Here is a 20,419-nt window from a genome sequence, read left to right as displayed (position 1 = left end):
TTTATGGTAATCAATGAAGCATGCATAAATATCGCAATTCACATCTCTACATCGTTGTAATAGCACTTCTATGCTAAAGAGCTCTCGTACCCACTGCGTTCCGAAAACCAAACTGTGTACGGCTGAATTTTTCTTTTGTAGAGTAAGAGAAACCAACCCGTACTCTCATTAATAAGTGTAAGAATAGCTTAATAGATTTAATTGATCTATTTACCTACATAGGATCACGAAAGTATATCAAGGTTGTAAACGTGTTCCTTAGCTAAAATATTATTATTAAATAATATTATATTACGCGAACTAAGTATACATGTTGAGAATTCCATGGGTACAAAGATTTACTAATGTTGAGGTACTTCGTCGCATGTGTGAACAAAAAAAATTACTAAGAATAATCAAAGAGAGGAAAATGCAATACTTGGGTCATGTGTTGAGAGGCGAAAGATATGAATTACTTCAAGTTATACTGGAAGGAAAAGTACGGGGAAAAAGATCAGTAGAAAGACGCCAGTACTCGTGTCTGAAAGACCTGAGGAGATGGTTCCACCGCTCATCCGCAGAAATCTTTCGCGCAGCAGTTTCCAAAACTACAATTGCCATTTGGATCGCCAACCTTCGAAAGGAGGCGGCGTCATGAGAAGAAGAAGTATACAAACATGACCTTGTTTAGAGAAGTCCATGTTTAAGAAATATTATAAAACAGGGAACATAATTCAATTAGTGGAGAGATGTAGAGATTGCTGATGTGTAGTAACGCGGAATTGTTTCAACCCAATTTGGGTAAAACTGTTAAGTTTGTTAAATAAAATACAAAAGTCTCCATCTGTAGTTTTGAAAGTTTAACATGGAAAATCAGTTGAGTTAAAGTGGAAAGAACCCAACATCACACTTCGCATAGTCTATATATCGTTTGATGTATGATTTTTAGAAATTATTTTAAAATGTGGCTCATTAAGCTATTGATCCGGACATCATTGCAGGATACGGATTTTGTTTTCTTTGGTAGAGCAATAAACGTTTACTTCAGCCATGATCTGGGTATTACTCTGTTTAAATATATGTCATTGAATATTTTTGTTAGTCGTTAAGTACAGTCGGTGTTAAATAGCTTTATGACTTCAGCATATGCATTGTCAGGTCCAGGAACTTTACCATCTTTTAGTTGTGATATTGCTTTTTTGACTTCATCTGATGTGTTTGGTAAGTGGTCGTTACATATGTAGGACGGAGGTCGTTCGGACCTATTATCATCAAAGGGTTCTTGTATGTATTTGGCCCATATGAATATTTCTTGATTTTTATCTGCAATGATGTTCCCCTGTTGATCTTGCAGTTTGCTAGCTGTGTTGGATTTTTGAAGACCAGCTGTTTGTTTTACCTTTTTTTGCATATTAAATGTATCGTGTTTTTGTTCCAACAACTCTATCTCTTCACACTGTGTTTTTAACCAATTTTCTTTGGCCTTTCGTATATCGGTTCTTATTTGTCTATTTTTGTACATTCTTTTGTTATTCTTTGATTTTCTTCTTTCTTCCATGAGTTGCAGTATATTGTTATTCATCCAACTTTTCCTCTTCTCTTTATTTTCTATTAGATGTTCTTCTTTGATCTTGTTAAAGGTTTCACATGTATTCTGGAGTGATTCTTCTGGATCATACGTTTGCTCCATGTTACTTAACTTTTCTCAAAGAATCCGTGCGACCTTCTCCTTTGTTTCCTTATCTTTTAGTCTTCTCATATCACATTTTTTCTTGCTATTCTTTTTTGTAACATTTTTAAATCTAAACCTAAATTTACCAATAACAGAAATATGATCTGACGATACGTCAGCACCGGGGTAACTTTTAACTGAAAGGCATCCATTACAGAATCTCTTGTTCACCAATATGTAATCAATTTGATTCCTTATTATGTTTCCTGGTTGATCTTGCGGAGAGACCCAAGTATACAAACGTCTTGGTGGTAGTTTGAAGAACGTATTTAGTATTGTAAATTCTTCTTCCTCTACAAATAGTTTTAATCTTTCTCCCCTTTAATTTCTCTTCACCAGACCAAAATCACCAATTAATTCACTGCTTTTCCCTTTACCAATTTTCGCATTCAAGTCACCCATTATATCTTCTTTTTTAATTTGTTTAAATGAATTTATCAACAACTCGTATAATTGCTCTTCTTTTGGTTTATCGCTGGTTGGGGCATACACTCGTAAAACATTTAATTTGACCGGAGTAGTATTCAGTTGGATTATTAATAATCTTTCAGAAACAGGTATCACATTTGTAACATATTCACGTAATTGAGGAGATACGATTACTCCAACTCCATACATATGTTGACCGTCATCATTTCCCAAGTGGTATACCATATGGTTGTCAACAATACAAGCACCACTATCTGGCCACTTCATTTCGCTTATGCTCATTATACCTACTCCAAATCTGGTCATTTCTTAAATGGAGTTATGGAGTTTTCCATCCTGATACATTGTCTTCATATTCCAGGTACATATTTTGATAATCAACTCTGAAGTTTTCAGAGAGACTTTTCCAATTCTGCCACAGGGATTTCTCTGGGTTACGACCTGAGAAGCCCAGTGATCTAGTTCTCCCCTGCCGAATATTAGTTTTCGTATTCCATGATTAATAGCTGTTTCCACTTTAGTTGTGTTTGGCATGATAGCTGTACTAGAGATGTTATCAGGGACCTTTAGTGCAGTGGTTTCTCGTTGCCTTCTCCATTCTGATGCCGTTGGCCACTCTCTTGGTTCTTCCGTCTTCGAGACCAATTTCTCAATTGGTCTCTTTCTCGTTGGCCAGTAAATGATGGGTTGCTTATCATAGCAAACACACGGACGTCCGAGCCTCGTTAGTTACCTAGCAGGATGCACCAGGTGACCATGATCTAGATTATCATACGAGCAGGTGAGATTGTCATTTGAATAGGAGAGGCTATATGTTGCGCATCACTATCCCATTCCACCCCACTAAATATTTAGGTAAAAACCCTAAAATGGGAAAAAATTAATATGTGTTACGTTTTCGTTAAAAATATGGTGTGATGTTAAAGTTTTTAACAGATACCCTGCATGGCAACGTAAGAGTCCCAATGGGGCTGCTGCTGACCCTGAGACAATTTATGTTTCTGAGTGGATTCTAGATGGCAACTGATTAAAATGACATTTTTTGTCAGTGTTTAATCAATTGCCATCTAGAACTTTTTTACATTTAGATTTTAAATTTTTCTTGTGGATTTTACTATAATGTCTTATTACAAACTTTATTTGTAACCACTATCGTCCTAGAATGTGGTTCCAGTTTAATGAGGCCATCATTCTGGAAAACTTTAGCCCAACATATACAATTTGGTGATTCTCATCTTATTTGCGATTCATCGATTTCGAAGCAAAATAATAAGATATTATAAAAACGCAGACTGCAGAAAGATACTTTCAAACATATTATAACAGATAAAGGCTCTTGAATATCAAATCGATCCCAGTTAGATAGCCTTGAATCCCAAATCCTTTTCGATAGAGATATCACGAACATACTAGAAGTGATCAATTATTCTAGACCATTTCCCATACACCTATTTCTCCCACAACACATTATAACCAAAATCCAACACAAAATGACACATCTCCGTTAATACAAAAGTTCTTGAGATCCCTTAATCAAAACAAAATAAAACTGTCACTTGGCACATATGAAACTGGAAATAAATACTATCAAAACCAACACCAACCATTGATGCATGGACAGTTGAAAATGCTAACAAAACAGAAAACACCTTCTCAACTCACCTTCAAAACATCTGTCACTCCGGATGGCCCTAAATGTAATCCAGCCTTTAATGACACCAATGGAAGATCAATCAAAGAGATGCGCGAAAACTCACATGATCCACAAGAGTTATGTGGTACTCCACTCATGGCACTGACCACAAAAATGGTTTGTTTTTTTTTTGAAAGACATCTATTCTAAACCGGTTCCTTAGATTATTTTATGTTCATTGGCATCCGTGAATCAAACTATGACGCGTGGTCAGTTCTAGGCTGGATTGCCGAGACGGTGGTCTAGCATTCTGATCAAAATTAAAAATTCTTACACAACAGCAAACAGCTTTTCACCTGGTGATACAAATACTTCAAAACATACCTCCATAATAGTCATTACCATGGTTCTTTGGTTCTATCTTCCATGAAACCCCTGAGATATCAATACAAGGCGGACGACGCATCTAACCCTATCCGAACCAATACACTGACACCACGCTGGAAGCCCTCTTCCAGCGTGGTGTCGGTGTGACACAAGTGTGACATTATTTATCACATAAGTGTGATAAAAAAACAAAACATTCACTGAAGTCTTCACCAATTTTTATGCGACGTTGCCACTGTGAGCAAAATATCCCAGGCGACAATATTTTGCTGGTTGTAATAAATAAACGGTAGACACTTTTTTTTTCTGATCCGTTGAGGTGGAAAATAGTGCCTGGCGCCGAATAATGAAAAAGTTTTTGGAGAAAGGAAAAGATTGGGAGAGCGATAGCTCAGCAACATACGACTGAATAAAAAGAAAAATGAGAGAGGAGGACATCGAAGATGAGGAAAGAAGAGAGCATACGAAGAATAGAAAGCTCTCAACAAACTCACCACGGAATAAGCATGAATCAAAACTAGATTCCATAATTGAAATTATGAACAAGTTGGCAAAAGATGTCACAGAGATAAAGAATGACCAAAAGAGCAGTAAAGAAGCAATAGAACAGCTCATAGAAGATAATAAAAAGTTAAAGAAGGAAAACAAAGACCTAAAACAACAAATCAAAGAGGAATTGAAAGAAATCAAGGAGAATATGGAATTTATGGAAAAACAAAGGAGGAAAAACAATGTATTGTTGAATGGTATAGTAATAGATACCTATGATCAAAGAGTAATAAACGAGATGATGCTGAATATATTCAAAACAAATATGGGAATTGAGGACAAAATCAAAGATGCATACAAGTTGGGAACAAAAACCTACCTGATCGAACTAGAAGATCAGGAAGAAAAAATCGAAAGTCATGAAGAACAAGTCCAAGCTAAAAAACAACAAGGAAGAAAAAATATATATCAACAACGACACCACAATGAAAGAAAGGGAAATACAAAAAATATAAGAATTATTGCACGAGAAGAGAGAGATAAAGGTAACGACGTAAAGATTGGCACAAATAAATTGTGGGTAAATAAGGAAGAATGGAAATGGAATAATAAAGAAAATAAGATAGACAAAGTAAAAAACATAAAAAAGGGCAATGGAAAAACGATGACGAAACAGGCAATGAACAACGACATGAGTAGCAGTAAAGCACTATACAAAGACCAGTATGGAAACTTAAATAAGAAGAAAGATGCAAATTCACAAAGCAACTGCAATCAATGAGATTAAAAGTGTGAAAACAACGGCAACTGAAAAAACCAGAATACCTGAAGGATGGACCATAGGAACATAAAACGTAAGAGGTCTCAAAGACAAGGAGGCTGAACTTGTAGAAGAATTTGCTAAGGCAAAAATAGACATACTAGGAATTACAGAGATAAAAAGAAAAGGTAAGAGCACACAGTTTCTGGAAAATGGTCATTTTTTAATACTCAGTGGAGCACCCCTGTCAGAAAGAGCTCGTGAAGTAGTTGGTTGTCTCATCAATAGAAACTTAACTAGTAGCATTAAAGATTGGGAATGTCTCACCGAAAGGATCCTGAAAATTAGGATGATAACCGAAGAGAAGAAACTAGTCAACATCTTTGTTATATATGGACCAAATGATACCGAAAGAGCGAACACCAAGGACATTTTTTGGGAAAAGGCGACAGAGATCATAGATAGCGCAGAAGGCAACATAATAATAATTGGCGATGGTAGAGTAGGCGTAAAAGACCAAGAATCCTCGGATGTACTAGGACAACACGGAGAGCAAGTAAGAAACAATAATGGTCAACGAATTATAGACTTTTGTAGAGAGAATAACCTGATAATTATGAATTTATTTTTCCAACATAAAGATGTGCACAAATATACCAGAGAAGTCAAGAGTAGAGGAGAAAAGTCCATTATTGACTATGTATTGGTAAACAGACCCTTAAGACAATGTATCAAAGATGTCAGAGTCAGAAGGGGTGCAGAAATATATAGCGACCATAACCTGGTAGTATCCCGAACTAGTATCGGTGTGGAACAAAAACGCACACAGAAGGTACCAAGAAAAAGAGACAAAACCCGAAGAAACCTCACCAACGCAGTTATTAGGTCATACAAGTTAGCAGATAAGAAACTAGCACAAAAATACAAAAACTATGTGAACAATAGTCTACAAAGGCACTTAAACCAGAACTATGGCTTAGAAGAAACTTGGCAAAAACTTAAAGAATCTCTCCTAGATGGGGACAAGCAAATCTGCGGAATGGCTAAAATCAATAAAAACAGACAATGTACGAATTGGTGGAGTAATGAAATAAAAGAAGAGGTCAAATCCAAGAAGTTAGCGTGGAAGAAATATCTAGGGAACCAGAATGCAGAAAGCTATCAAAAATATAAGCAACAGAGGGCAAAAGTAAAAGACATGGTGATTGAAGCAAAAAAGAAGAGCTGGGAGGATTTTGGGAATAAGCTGGAGAAAGACTACCACACTAACCAAAAATTATTTTACAAAACTCTGAGAAGCCTGAGAACAGAGAACAAACAACAAACACCAAAACAAATTAAAAATATGGAATGGCAACATCTTCTGCGAGAACGAAAGTATTATGAACAGGTGGAGAGAATATTTCGAAAACCTCCTGACTAAACAAGACTCTAATAATGAAATAGATAACACTGAAGAAAACCCACATGAGAACCCAAATCAAAACGAAATAACAAAGAGGAAATAAGAGAAATAATATTCAGGCTCAAAAGAGGAAAGGCATCTGGCCATGATAAAATAACTGCGGAAATGCTAAAAAATATGGGAGAAAATGGAAATGAAATGCTTAGAAAAGTTTGCAATAAAGCATGGAATGAAAGCAAGATCACAAAAGACTGGGATGTGGGCGTTATTCTACCCATTTTCAAAAAAGGTGACAGACGAGACTGCACTAACTACAGAGGTATAACCTCCTGAGTATCCCTTCCAAAGTTTTCGAACGAGTACTGGAGAAAAGACTACTACAAGAAGTAGACCATAAGCTGGAGCAGTCACAGAGCGGTTTCAGGAAGGGAAGAAGCATCCATGACCATATTTTTACACTCAAGCAGCTAATACAAAATGCACGGAACTATACCAACCCTTCATAGACCTCGAAAAGTATTTGATAGAACCCCGCGAACCGAAATAGACAAAAGCCTAAGGAACAGAGAAGTAGACAGCAAACTCAGAAAAGCTATTAAGAGCCTATACAAGAACACAAGACACAGAGTAAGAACAGAATAATATGGAATCAGACGAGTTTAGAGTCAATGATCTCTTACGAGAGCTTATTATTGAAAGGCTTATAAAAGTTCGACTTATGCCCTTTCTCCTTAAACATAATATTTTATCGCAAAATCAGTTCGGCTTTTTATCTAATAAATGTACTAGTGATGCCATGTTTTCTGTGTTAGATGAGGTATATCTATCACTAAATAGTAACCTCTCCTCCGCCACCGTTTTCTGCGACTATTCCAAAGCCGTTGGCGTAAATCACGACATTCTATTAAAAAAATTAACTTTCTATGGAATTCGGGGTGTCTTTGAAATGGTTCAAAACTTACTTGGTAGGTAGGAAACAATTGGTTAGAATAAAAGACACCGACTCTAGTTGTAAAGACATTGAGTGTGGAGTACTGCAAGGTTCAGTATTAGGTCCCATTCTTTTTTTACTTTTCATTAATGACATCACTTACTTGAAATTATTTACATGATTATTTAATCTAAAGTTTTAAATTATGAACCAAGAATAATTTCTACTATCATTTGACGAGTTTCATACACCCTTGTCACGAAATAATTATCAATTCTTTGTGGATTAGTGGTAAGAATTCGACACTGCGACACAGACGTTGCAGACGATTAGAGTTCAAAACCCACATGTGGTTTTCTATTTTTTTTTTTAATAATTTGAAATTATGCAGAGATCGTTTTGCTTTGAATCACTAAACATTTATGTCAGTCGTTACTAGTATTAGAAGTGTTTAAAGTTAAACATAAATATCTTATTGAAAAAACAGTATCGTCGTACTTTTAAAAATAAAGTAAAAATTCTTCAAAATTAACCCATGAAGGACTGGAGTTGCCATATGGCAACACTGGTATTGACGTACGAATCTTATTATTTTGAGGTTATGTTAGTTTGTTTTGTTTCCAAGAACGTGCCGGTCTGCAGAAAATAAGTGATTTGAAGATATACACCTAACAAAAACTTAATTCGTTGGTGTTTGTGAGATTTTATAGTCACCGTTTTTGATAGTTGTAAAAATGGATATAAGATTTGTGTAAGTATAAGATCTGTGAATATTTGACAACCCTTGAAAAAAAGCGATCTTTTACAATATTTTGTTTTTATTCATCGCGTTGCCATAGGCAACGCTAGTATCTACAGGCATCTTGTTTTTTCAGGCGGGGTTTCTCTCTACAAGAAGCTTTAAACATGGTTTACGAAGATGACGTCAACGTTAGAAATATTTATGTTGAGCCCCCAAATATTGGAGACCTCACTGATGAAGATTCTGGCGAGGAGGATGGGGGAGGATTCATCGACAATCTGTCTAGAAAACAGCTGGAAGCAAATGTTGAGGTGCAAATGTATGGCGAAGAAGCAGACAAGGAGGATGACGACATCGAAGAAGATGCAGTTCAAGGATGGATATTTCCCAGGAAAGCAGCGGAAGTTTCATCCCACAAACTACCTCTCAAGTGAAGAAAATTAAATACGAGTCCCTAAATTGGATAACGGGTGATTTGGTCGACAATGCCGCTAGTTTCCCAGAATATAGCTACGAACCATTCAATACGTTGACACCTGTCGAGATGTTCGAATTATTTTTCGACGAGGATATAATTAGTTACATTCTCAACCAATGCACGAGTTATGCACTACAGAAGAACTTTCCCGACCCCAAAATTTCCGCAGGAGAAATGAGGTGTTTCTTTGCCATTTTGATTCTATCGGGGTATAATTGGCTCCCGGGAAAAAATTTTTACTGGGATACGAAAGGCGATATGGGTAATGCAATGGTCATGAACGCTATGCGAAGAGATCGGTTCCTTACAATTTGGCGTTTTTTCCACCTTGCAAATAATGAAGCCATCGATGAAAGGGACAAATATTACAAGATCAGACCCTTAGCTGACTATTTACAGAAAAAATATAAAGAATATTACGTCCCTGAAGGCGAATTAAATTACGACGAATCTATGGTGAAATACTTTGGACGCCACTCATGTAAACAGTTCATAAAAGGAAAGCCGATTCGTTTCGGATACAAAGTTTGGTGCCTCAACACTAAAAGTGGGTATCTTGTAAGCTTCAACATGTACCAAGGAACCGATCCCAAAGCAAATAATCATTATTATAAAGTTTTTGGAGCATGTGTGGCTCCATTCGTCACAATGCTCGATGAACTGCCCAATGATAAATCAAGATTACCCTACAAATTTTTCTGCGACAATTTATTTACGAGCCTCCACCTTTTGAAACATATAAAGGATCGTAGCTATAGCCTTACCGGAACAATACGGGAAAATCGCATTCCCAAAAACTGCCCTATAGAATCGAAAGCTAATATGCAGAAACGCAAAAGGGGTGATGTAGAGTCGATTCTCGAGAGAGAAACTGGTATTATAGTTGTAAGATGGTTGGATAACAGCGTCGTAAGTGTAGCGTCAACATGTTATGGGGTGGAACCACAATCGCTCGTGAAAAGATATTCACAAGCTGAAAAGAAAATCATCCAGGTTCAAAGTCCATGCCTGATTGGTAAATATAATAATGCAATGGGGGGCACCGACCTAATGGACGAAAATATAAACCGCTTTAGAATAGGAATGAGGGCAAAAAAATGGTACTGGAGCTTGATTACCTGGATGCTAGATGCGACTATACAAAATGCGTGGGTGCTACATAAAAAATCCGGCAACAAGTTGACACAGTTAGAGTTTAGGCCTGAAATTGTGCAAGCCTATCTGACCAAATACGGAGTGCCTGCAAAACAAGGTGGCCGACCGTCTAGTTCACTCTCAAGTCGTTCCTTTCGTAGAGTATCTGATGATATTAGATACGATGGAGTTGGGCATTTACTGGAACCAGTACCAAATAAAAAGAAAATTAGGTGTGCAGGTGAAGAATGCAGGTCGATCATGAGAACAAGATGCGCCAAATGTGAAGTAGGTTTGTGCACAAAGTGTAATGTTAAATTTCATACACAGCTATAGAAAGTTTTTTGCCGATTATCTCTCAATTTCATAGAATATTTTTTACTTTTATTTCATTCGGTTAATGTAGCCATAGGAACCTAGCGTTGCCATTTGGCAACAGGCAATATTTTTAGGTTTTAATATATTTAATAATTATTTTTGTCTTTTTCTAAGTAAGTTTTGTCCATTCATAAGAGTTATTTGTATTATTTATGTAAAATAAAGATTTTCGAAAACTTCGTCCTTCATGGGTTAAAGGAACGTTTAAAGAATGTTTAAATAATTAAAAATTCTACAAAAATAAAAAAAAATATTGTAAATAAACGTATTTACAATATGTTCAAATAAGCCTTGATTAGCAGCAGAACAATAACCCAAACTGTCACTAATTAATTATAAAAGTCTGATGAATCAGAGTTCAAGGCACAATGTTCTCATCCAGGCGCTCAGGGTTCAAATCCAACATGAAGGTTTTACTTTTTTAAAATTTGAAATTATGCAGATATTATATCGTTTTGCTTTAAATCAATAAACATTTATTTCAGTCTTTATTAGAAGTGTTTACAGTAAAACACGAAAATCTTATTGAAAAAACAATGTCGTACTTTCGAAAATATAGTAAAAATTCTTCAAACATAAAAGAACGTTCTAAATAAATGTACTTACAAAAAATGTTTAAATAGGTAGAAATTCTATAAAAATATTCTAAATAAACCTGAATGAAATGTATTTACAAAAAATGTTCGAATAAGCCTCCATTAGCAGCAGAACAATAACCCAATCTATTATAAAAGTTTCGTCTAACATTAGTTAATGTTTTTGGACTAATACCTCTCATTGAATCAGAGATCTTTTCTCTTAATTCTTGGAGAGAATTAGGCCCATCGTCTTCAATTTCATATAGTTTGGACTTGATATATCCCCACATAAAAAAAATCACAAGGTGCAAGATCAGGTGATCTTGCAGGCCAAAAAATATCTCCGTGGTCACTAATCAATCGATTAGAAAAAGTCGCACTAAGATATTCACTGACAATGCGAGAATTATGTGCAGGACAACCATCGTGTTGAAACCCTATGGAATCGAAAGGTATTGGTAAATTACGAAGGGCTGGGACAATTTGATTTTGCAGAAGTTCCAAGTATTTCCGCCCAGTCAACATACCGTCTATAAAAAATGGACCATAGACATGATTCCCTATTATGCTTCCCCAAACATTTACTTTTCAAGGACGCTGGGTACGAGCGACATAAATCTGACGAGGATTTCCTCGAGACCAATACCGAGCATTCATTGAATTGTGACGGCCATGCAATGAAAACGACGTTCATCGGTGAACAAAACGTTCTCTAAAAAATGTTCATCTTGATGTGACATTTCCATTGCAGTTTGACAAAATTCTAAACGTCTATATTGATCCCAGGGAATTGTTCGTTGGATTTATGAAGTTTATAGGGACGGTATCCATATCTTTTCAAAATTTTACCTACTCTAAATCTTGAAATTCCATATTGTTCTCCGAGACGAGATGTTGATTGGGTAGGATTTTGCTCAATACTTGCACAAATCAAAGTGTCCCTTAGTTCCAAATCTGGATTTACCTCCCTTCGTCTACGAACTCCTCTTGGGGCGAACACGGATCCATATGTAAAAAAATTACGTATAATAGATTGAATTGTTGATCGTGCTGGAGTCGGCCTATTTGGAAACATATTTACAAATTGTTGTCTAATCGTGTTGTCTGATAATCCATTCACATGCCAGACAACAATTTGCCCTTTTTCCTCGACCGTTAAAACCATTTTCATTGTTTTTTCAATAAAAAGTTTCTGTTTACCGTGCAAAAACACTTCTCTATATGGTATTATTTTTGATGGCTGAAGGCTTGATGATTTGGTTAACTGTAAAGCAGGCAGCTGTTAGCGCGCATCCATTCCAATGTTTTCAATTGTTTTGAAAATCATTACCTGTACAGAGGAATTGATATTAACACTGAGAATTTAGTGATGGATTTGACATTAAACAGTCTTCACCGGATTATTTTGCATTTACAACTGAAGACTGTAAAACTGGAATTGAATTTGAATTATTTTGTATTTCTATTTTATAACATTGGAATAAGAATAAATTGTAAATAATGAATTTTTCGAAAACTTGTTACCTAATATGTATCATATTTTTTATTATTTTGATTGAGTAAAACAAAAATTTTATCCTTGGTGTGAATTGAACCCCAATCTTCTTGTCAATAGACCACGTCTCTAACTATTACACAAATTCCACACACAATAATTGTTTTCGGACCGAACATACCTACATTTAGTCTAGTCAAATATTTCAGTTGAGTTATTTTTATTATTAAATAAACTTAAAGATTTATAATTTAAAGTCGCTACTATTTAATGTTTTTTACTATAATATATCTTAATTTATTCAATGATTTATTCTAACATCAGATATTATTAAAATAAAATATTTTCGAGGTCATCCGTATAATTATGATTGAAGTCAAATAGCCTAAGAACTAGCTTTATCTCGTACTATCTCACAACTTAATCTGTCTTCTATCCTTTCCGCTATTTTGCCGGGTGGTAAGGCACTCATCACGGTATATATCTAAATATATATATATATATATATATATATATATATATATATATATATATATATATCTAAATATATCTAAATATATCTAAATATATATAAATATATATAAATATATATATATAAATATATATAAATATATAAATATAAATATATATATATATATATATATATATATATATATATATATATATATATATATATATATATATATATATATATATGTCGTTTTGGGATAATTAAACCTGTACTTAAACAACTCATCTATTATTTTAATACTGATATTGTACTGATACTGATATAACAAAATCGTTGGTAAATAATTACAATTCACAAAGGTCATTGGGATGAATCTATTTATCAACAAATTGGGCATTTAACCCCAATTTGTCCAAGTATTCTAACGTTTTTTGGTATATTTTATTGTAACTGATATACTGGAACTTTATCACCATAATTTCACTATTTTTTCTTTCTTTATGCTACTGTTAAGTTTTGAACTTCCGTCATACATGTAATGCTTATTTTTTTTTTTGTAGACATGGAATCTATCAAACAACTTTCTCAGCTTGGCCGTCATTATGGAACCGATTTCGACAGGGAATAAGATCACAATCTCTTAATTGCCCAACATGCAATAAATAAGAAATAGGCTGCTCCAGCTGTCAATATAAAATATATTATTAACGCGAGTGGTAATATGTAGTTGAAGGCAACGCAATTTATCAAATCAAAATCGTCCTTGTACATTTACATATATAAAACTAACTGGTTGTGTATTTTTAAAGGAGATTATGAAAGAAATTACGGAAGTCGGTAGAGTAAAATAAAAAATAACTACCATAATTAAAATTATAAACATCAAACGTTGACATTTATTGCCTAATTGTAAAATCATATAGTAAACATATTTGAAAAATTTAAAAGTCGATAGTGCGCGATAGTTATCTTCCATCGGGATTTAAAACATCATAATAATAGTAAAAATAAGGTTAACTGAGGGAACAAAAACCCACACCAATCTACCTATAGAACAAAAATGCGCTTCTGCATGGAGAAACCGCATCTCGAAAAGGAGGCTTTCGTTATTTCTGCCTCTAAACAGGATTACGTAATTTGGATAAAACATACGTGAAACAGATTATCAAAGATCCTCAGGTGCAAAACGATAAATGCCGATGGGTATATTAAGTCCAATAAACTTTACGGGGGACTGCCAGGCATTTGTTGCAACTGGATATAAGGAGCGGGACGACTCAATAGGCAAAATAGTACTCAAAAGTATCATAAGCTCGACAATAAACTTCTCCAGATGAACTGGCTCCCCTAATATATGTCCCTGTTAGTGTGTTTTAATAAGCTTCATTTGCTGACAGACTAGCTAGTTGCATAATAATAGGCCAGATCTCATAACATTATTATTTTAGATTCCAAGATAATGCAGGGTTGCATTTAGCTAAAACATTGCATTAAAATTATTGTACTACACAATGTAACAATATACTTACCAATAAAATATAAATAAAAACAGGAAACCAAACTTACACAAAAAACACAGTGGTGTTTAAACAGTCCTGCATCACCTAAGCGCCTTATAGTTTTTGAGATTTTCATTTTAAAAGTTTGTGCTTGTAATTAGCATTATCGGTATACTTACTTATGTTTTTTTAATTACTAGCTCAAAATTCTACAGAAGAGATTAAAAGAATCTGATTGAATGGATTTCCCATAATCCGAGAAAATTATGAGGTGATTATTAAGTCGTTAAAGTACTATTAAATTGAATCTTAATGACAAATTTGCCACATATTTTGACTATATAAACACTGTAGTTACCCTATCACATTTATTCGCTCTTTGATTTTTGATAAAAAGGTCAAAATGTCATTCCAGACCAAACAAACTAAATTATCGAAACGAAAGCATCCGAATTATCGGACGAAAAGCATCCGCAGTAAACGTTAATCAATCTACAGTAATTAGAGTCATTAAGAAGTATGCTGAACAAGAAAAAATCGACGACAGACCGCGTAGTGACCGACCAAAGAAAACTTCTGTTCGGGATGACGCTGCCTTAAGAAGAACAATTTTAGCATACAGAAGCCTTAATTCCACCCAATTGACGAAGCTGTGGTCTGAATCTACAGGTGTAAGCGTGTGCACTTCCACTGTGAGAAAAAACTTTTGCTGTGTTTCCATTTTATAATATTGTGTTTAAGTGCTTGTTTGATGTAGATAGTAAATGGTTAAAAAATATTTAAGGTAAATGCCTTAAACTGATATTTTCATGTATTTGGTAAGGTGATGCAGAACTTTTTAACACCACTGTATATGCATAATTATGCTAAATTATCGCCTATGAATTTATTTTGCTACGAATATTCATCAAGACCAAGCTTTTTGATGTTCTCGATAAGGTTCGAGGCTCCTTATTTGTATTTTAAGATTTTTCTAGATACGGCTCTGGCCTTTTGGCTTTGCCACTGCCAGGAAAAAAAAATTCATACAGCTATCACTCCCTATAAAGGAAAAAATCACTCATCCCAGATACCTAAGGTAGCAAATTGAGCTTTGGGGACTGTCTGTATTAAGTAGCCTAAGGGTGCGTTCATTACGGAGACCATCGCATCGTATCCTCGCCTAGAGCATAGCACTGACAGTGAACGCTCGAATTTAAAATAAAATGCATTTATTTTACCTGACATCGATACGATGGTCGCAGCGAGGCTCGTTGTTCGGCACCTCGTAGTGTCGGTCGTAGAGTACTAGGGACGAGAATCGAAAAAATACTAAGCTGGAAGACTATGGTCCAAGTCCATGGTCCGATACCTTGCTCGAAGCTGACGTTGCGCTTTGACGGTAAACGATGGAATTTTTAAAATAATGCATTTATTTTAGTTGGCGATGATACTATGATACCATCCTATGGTCCGACCGAGGGTCTGCGTCTCGTTATGAACGCACACTTAGATGGCCTGATATGCTGGAGTATATCACACAAATTTTCTGACGCATCTGGACGTCGCGTCGCAGGCAGCATCGCTATTTACAATCCCTAAATGTCTTCCTATTTATATTTCAAGATCTCTATACTAGGCAGCTTTTTCGTTATATTTAACTCGCAGATTATTGTTGAAAGGTAATGCCACATCGATATCTTCTTCTTAGAGTGCCTGTCCGTTCCGAATGTTGGAGATCATTCTGGCTATGATGAATTTGTTGGTTGCTATACGAAATAGCTGTATTTAGGTCTTTCTATGCCATGATCTTAGGTTAGCTTTCTTTCAATTTTACCTTGCAAAATGCATTGGAGTAGCTCGTATCTGCCTTGATTTCTCATTTTGTCTGTCTGACTTTGTCTGTCCATGGTATCTTCAGGATCCGTCTGTATAACCATAGCTCAAAACCTGAAGTTTAGATAGAGATTCCGCCTTCAATGTCCACGTTTCTACTCCGTACAGAAGCACTGAGTACACGTTACATTTAAGGGACCATATTTTTGTTTCTAGGGTAAGGTCATGGCTCTTGAAACAGAGCTCATAGTCAAGAATGCACTTTTTGCCTTTCCGATGCCATATTTAATCTCTTGGTATTGTCCCACGACTCATTGATTATAGTTCCCAAGTAGTTATACTGTAAGACACGTTTAATTTGGTTCACATACAGATTTGCTCCAGTTATGTTTTCCTTGATGATGATCATTAGCTTGGTTTTGCGGGTGTTTATATCCAGTCCATATGTTCTACTTGTTTCCGTTATTTTGTTCATTAAGTTTTGCAGCCCTTCTATGGTATTGGAAAACACTATTGGATCATTTGCATACCGCAGGTTATTGAGCTTGACTCCATTTATTGAGATGCCTTCATCAATATCTTTTAGAGCCTCTTCAAAAATGTGCTCCGAGTGCAGATTGAATATCAATGGTGAAACTATGCACCCCTGTCTCACTCCCCTTAAGATTTTGACCTGATCTGTATATTCTCCATCTATTCGGAGCACCGCTGATTGATTCCAATACAGGTTAGCTATTATTTTTAAGTCTCTTCCGTCAATCCCTGTCCTCTTCAGCACTTCCATCATTTGTTCATGCCTGACTCTATCGAAAGCCTTCTTGTAGTCAATCAGGCATGCAAAAACATTACAACTGACATCTCTACATTTCTGAAACAATACCTGCACGCTAAATAAAGCTTCCCTCGTACCAACGGCGTTCACAAATCCAAACTGATTGGGTGCAATTTGTTCCTCGCATTTCCGGTAAATTCTTTTGTGGATGACTTTTAAAAACAGCTTCAGCAGATGGCTCATTAAGCTTATGATCCTATAGTCTTCACAAACTTTTTCTCCTGGTTTTCTGGGCAATGGTACGAACTCCGATTTGAGCCACTCTACTGGTATTTTTCCTGCCTTGTATATTTCAGTTATTATTTTTATTTGTTCTGCATCTAATAGCTTCAGCAGTTGTGCAAGATTTCATCAAGTCCCGGTGCCTTTCCATCCTTCATTTGTCTGACGGCTGACGTTATTTCTTCTGGTAGGATTTCGGGACCTGAATTTTCTTCAATGGTGGGCTCTTGTTTTGTTCTAAGGTCATGGAAAAGTTTCCCCAAATATTCATCAATATAATCGTTGTTTATCCAGATAGTTTATTTACTGATATGAGATATGGCTTATTATGTAACTTTGTTTGGCCAGTCAGGGATATAATGATAACAAAGGAGATGGTTGGTTTTGGGAAAGTTCCAGTGTTTTAGCTACTCTCTTCCTCTTCAGTTCAAAGTCATACAATTCCTTATATTTAGTTGCAGCAAATGCCTGGCAGCCCAGTAATATGTTTAATGGTATCTTGGACTTGACATTCATCCCGCCATTTATCGTCTTGCACCTTTAAGTAATTTAAGATTAGAATTATTTTATCCTAAATAGTAAGTAGAAAACCATCTGTTTCAGTAGCCAGTTTTCTTGATGTTCTACCAGACTTGATCGGGATGCATTTTTCCTTAGATAGAAGGTTTGTACACATTTCTTCTTTTCTCAGTCTAAACGGTGCTAGACTACCATCTACTGCGCAAATTGCGCGATGTAAAGTGAATATTAGCATATTTCTGAAAATAAGTTCTTAAGTTAGTATCATGTTTTTCTAATTGTTTACTTATATCCGTAATATATCTTCCTCCTGGCTGCCAAGGTAATATCGTTATTACTATCGCACTGCAAGGATAATGTTTGTGTATTTTTGTGAGAAGTGTTCTTACTTATATTGTACTGTAGATGATATGCATCCCTATTGCACTTCCTTTCTTATGGCATCTCCTTCGATATGTTGCTCTCTCCACTGTTATAAACTAACATAAATATCTAGAGTACTTCTGCTAGTTTATGGTGTTGGGCGCAGTCAACGCAGTGTCGTTTTCGATAGAATTGCGACGAGTTTCTAGAGTCAGATTATTTCTTATATCTCTTCAGTCCTGATCCCCCGGAGGGAGTTTAATGGTCATCGTGATGTCGTGGATGGTCTGACTCCAAAGATCTCTGTCTCTGGTCATTTCTTTTAACTCATGCATAATTTGGTAGATCCATCTTGTTGAGGATCTACCTCGTGATCTTCGGCCTTCTACCTTTCCTTGGATAATAAGTCTTTTCATGTGTTCTATGTCATGCTCTCATGTCCAAAGTATTTTAATTGTTGGAGATGGACAGTGCTGGAGAGCGTTTGCTGACCTTTAGTTTATTTAAAATTGCATTATTTGTCCGGTGATCGGTCCACGGAATTCGTAACATTCTTCTCCCTCAAAAGATTTCAGTGGCGTCTATCTTATAATTATTTCTTATAATTACCTGGTATTTGTCTTCTGCTTTGCTCAGATACTTAAAAGACATGTTGGTTACTCCGTGCAAAATTCAACATGCACGTATTATCACCCATTATATCTTCGTCTCAAGATTATAGAAGCGTATATTATATTTTCTGTATATACTCATATTATATTTTCTTTCATAGACACACTTTACTGGACTGATGTTTCAGCGAAGCAAGTATTGCTGTTGGCTCTAGCTGATTGCATGACAAGGCCTCAACACCCTGCAAAATGTCTTGCATGGTGTCACATTCAGAGTACATTACCACGTACATTATATTAGTCACCACTTTCATGGATGTATATTTTATACCTATTACCAGGTGTCAGTTTTTATTCCACGGTGGTTTTCCATGCTACCCTCTGGAAATCGGTGTTCTCAATACCAAGAGGGCATTCCTCATGAGGAAGCGGCTGATAGACCTACAAAACTTCCACAGACAAGATATTATTATTTCTATTATTATGCGTAAATATAAATTCAGACGTAACAAGAATATCAAACAACATCGTAAGAAGCATATGAAATATTTTCACATAATCAAGCTATAATAGTAATTATTGTCTCTGAATTAAAAATGCTAAATATTACCTTTTGAATAGCTATACTGAATGACGTATAGCAAAATTCGTGTATTATCATTTGCTCCAATTTATTGTAAAGAATATGGAATACAACAAAACATTATGTATGCTACTTACATATGCTACTGAATACAAGACCAATGTTGACAAGGACTTATTTTTTGTAGTTTAAGCAATTTAAGACTGTTCTTCCCTTCCTTAATAATAATAATAATACTCATTTTATGCCGATATTAAGTTGTGGTTACGATGATATCGCTAGTGATTTAATAAAATTATAACTGCACTAGGAATATTTGTATAATGTTTAAAAATGTTCCTTTATTGTCCATATTACATTTTGTATACATATTTGTATGTTTATAAAGATTAAGGTAGCTAATAATAAATCTATTATAACAATTTTTACTTTTTTAAATCATACTTTTTAAGATAATAAAACAAAGTAGTACTTGAAAAACTTAACCATTTTACAAATGCATTATCGGCTTTGTTTAATATCCCGACTAACACATCAATAACTAACATTAGTACTTACACAAAAGTTTGTTTACCATGTAGTTAAAAATAGTTGCGTTAACGCAACCATGGGACAATAAGTATAATACATAGAATTGACTAATTTCTTGTGTAAACCTGACACTGATAAACACGTGGTGTTTGTTATTTTATTTTGAGTATGCCCGGCTTATCAGTCGTCATTTTTATTTGGTAAGGACAGTATCTAAACAACCGATTTTTCTTGAATAACGTTATTTTTTTGTATTTGAGGTGCTTTCTGTTAGTTATACGGTATCCGTAAATGTTCAGTAATAGTCGACAAAAATTGTTATCCTGTTATTTATATTTTCAGATAACGTGAAAATTTGGATCATGGTAAGTACTATTTTATTTTTAGATATTTATGTGAATATTATTAAGTTGGTCAGTGCTTTTGGGATGATAAAAAGTATA

General features: G+C 35.1%; 1 protein-coding gene across 1 annotated transcript in view; it reads left to right on the top strand.

The window, feature by feature from the left end:
- The window catches only part of KrT95D (phosphofurin acidic cluster sorting protein KrT95D), a 137,730-nt gene extending 117,863 nt beyond the window's left edge, over positions 1 to 19,867 (top strand). Inside the window, exon 5 of the mRNA XM_072526036.1 lies at positions 13,562 to 19,867. Within this exon, the coding sequence (XP_072382137.1) occupies positions 13,562 to 13,629 (68 nt within the window). The 3' untranslated portion in view covers positions 13,630 to 19,867. The remainder of the gene's footprint in view (positions 1 to 13,561) is intronic.
- Positions 19,868 to 20,419: the final 552 nt, after the last annotated feature.

Source organism: Diabrotica undecimpunctata, chromosome 3 (genome assembly GCF_040954645.1).
Source record: "Diabrotica undecimpunctata isolate CICGRU chromosome 3, icDiaUnde3, whole genome shotgun sequence".
In the NCBI taxonomy this organism is placed as follows: domain Eukaryota; kingdom Metazoa; phylum Arthropoda; class Insecta; order Coleoptera; family Chrysomelidae; genus Diabrotica; species Diabrotica undecimpunctata.
The sequence above is the reverse complement of the archived record's forward strand: the minus strand, read 5'-3'. Positions and strand labels throughout refer to the sequence as shown.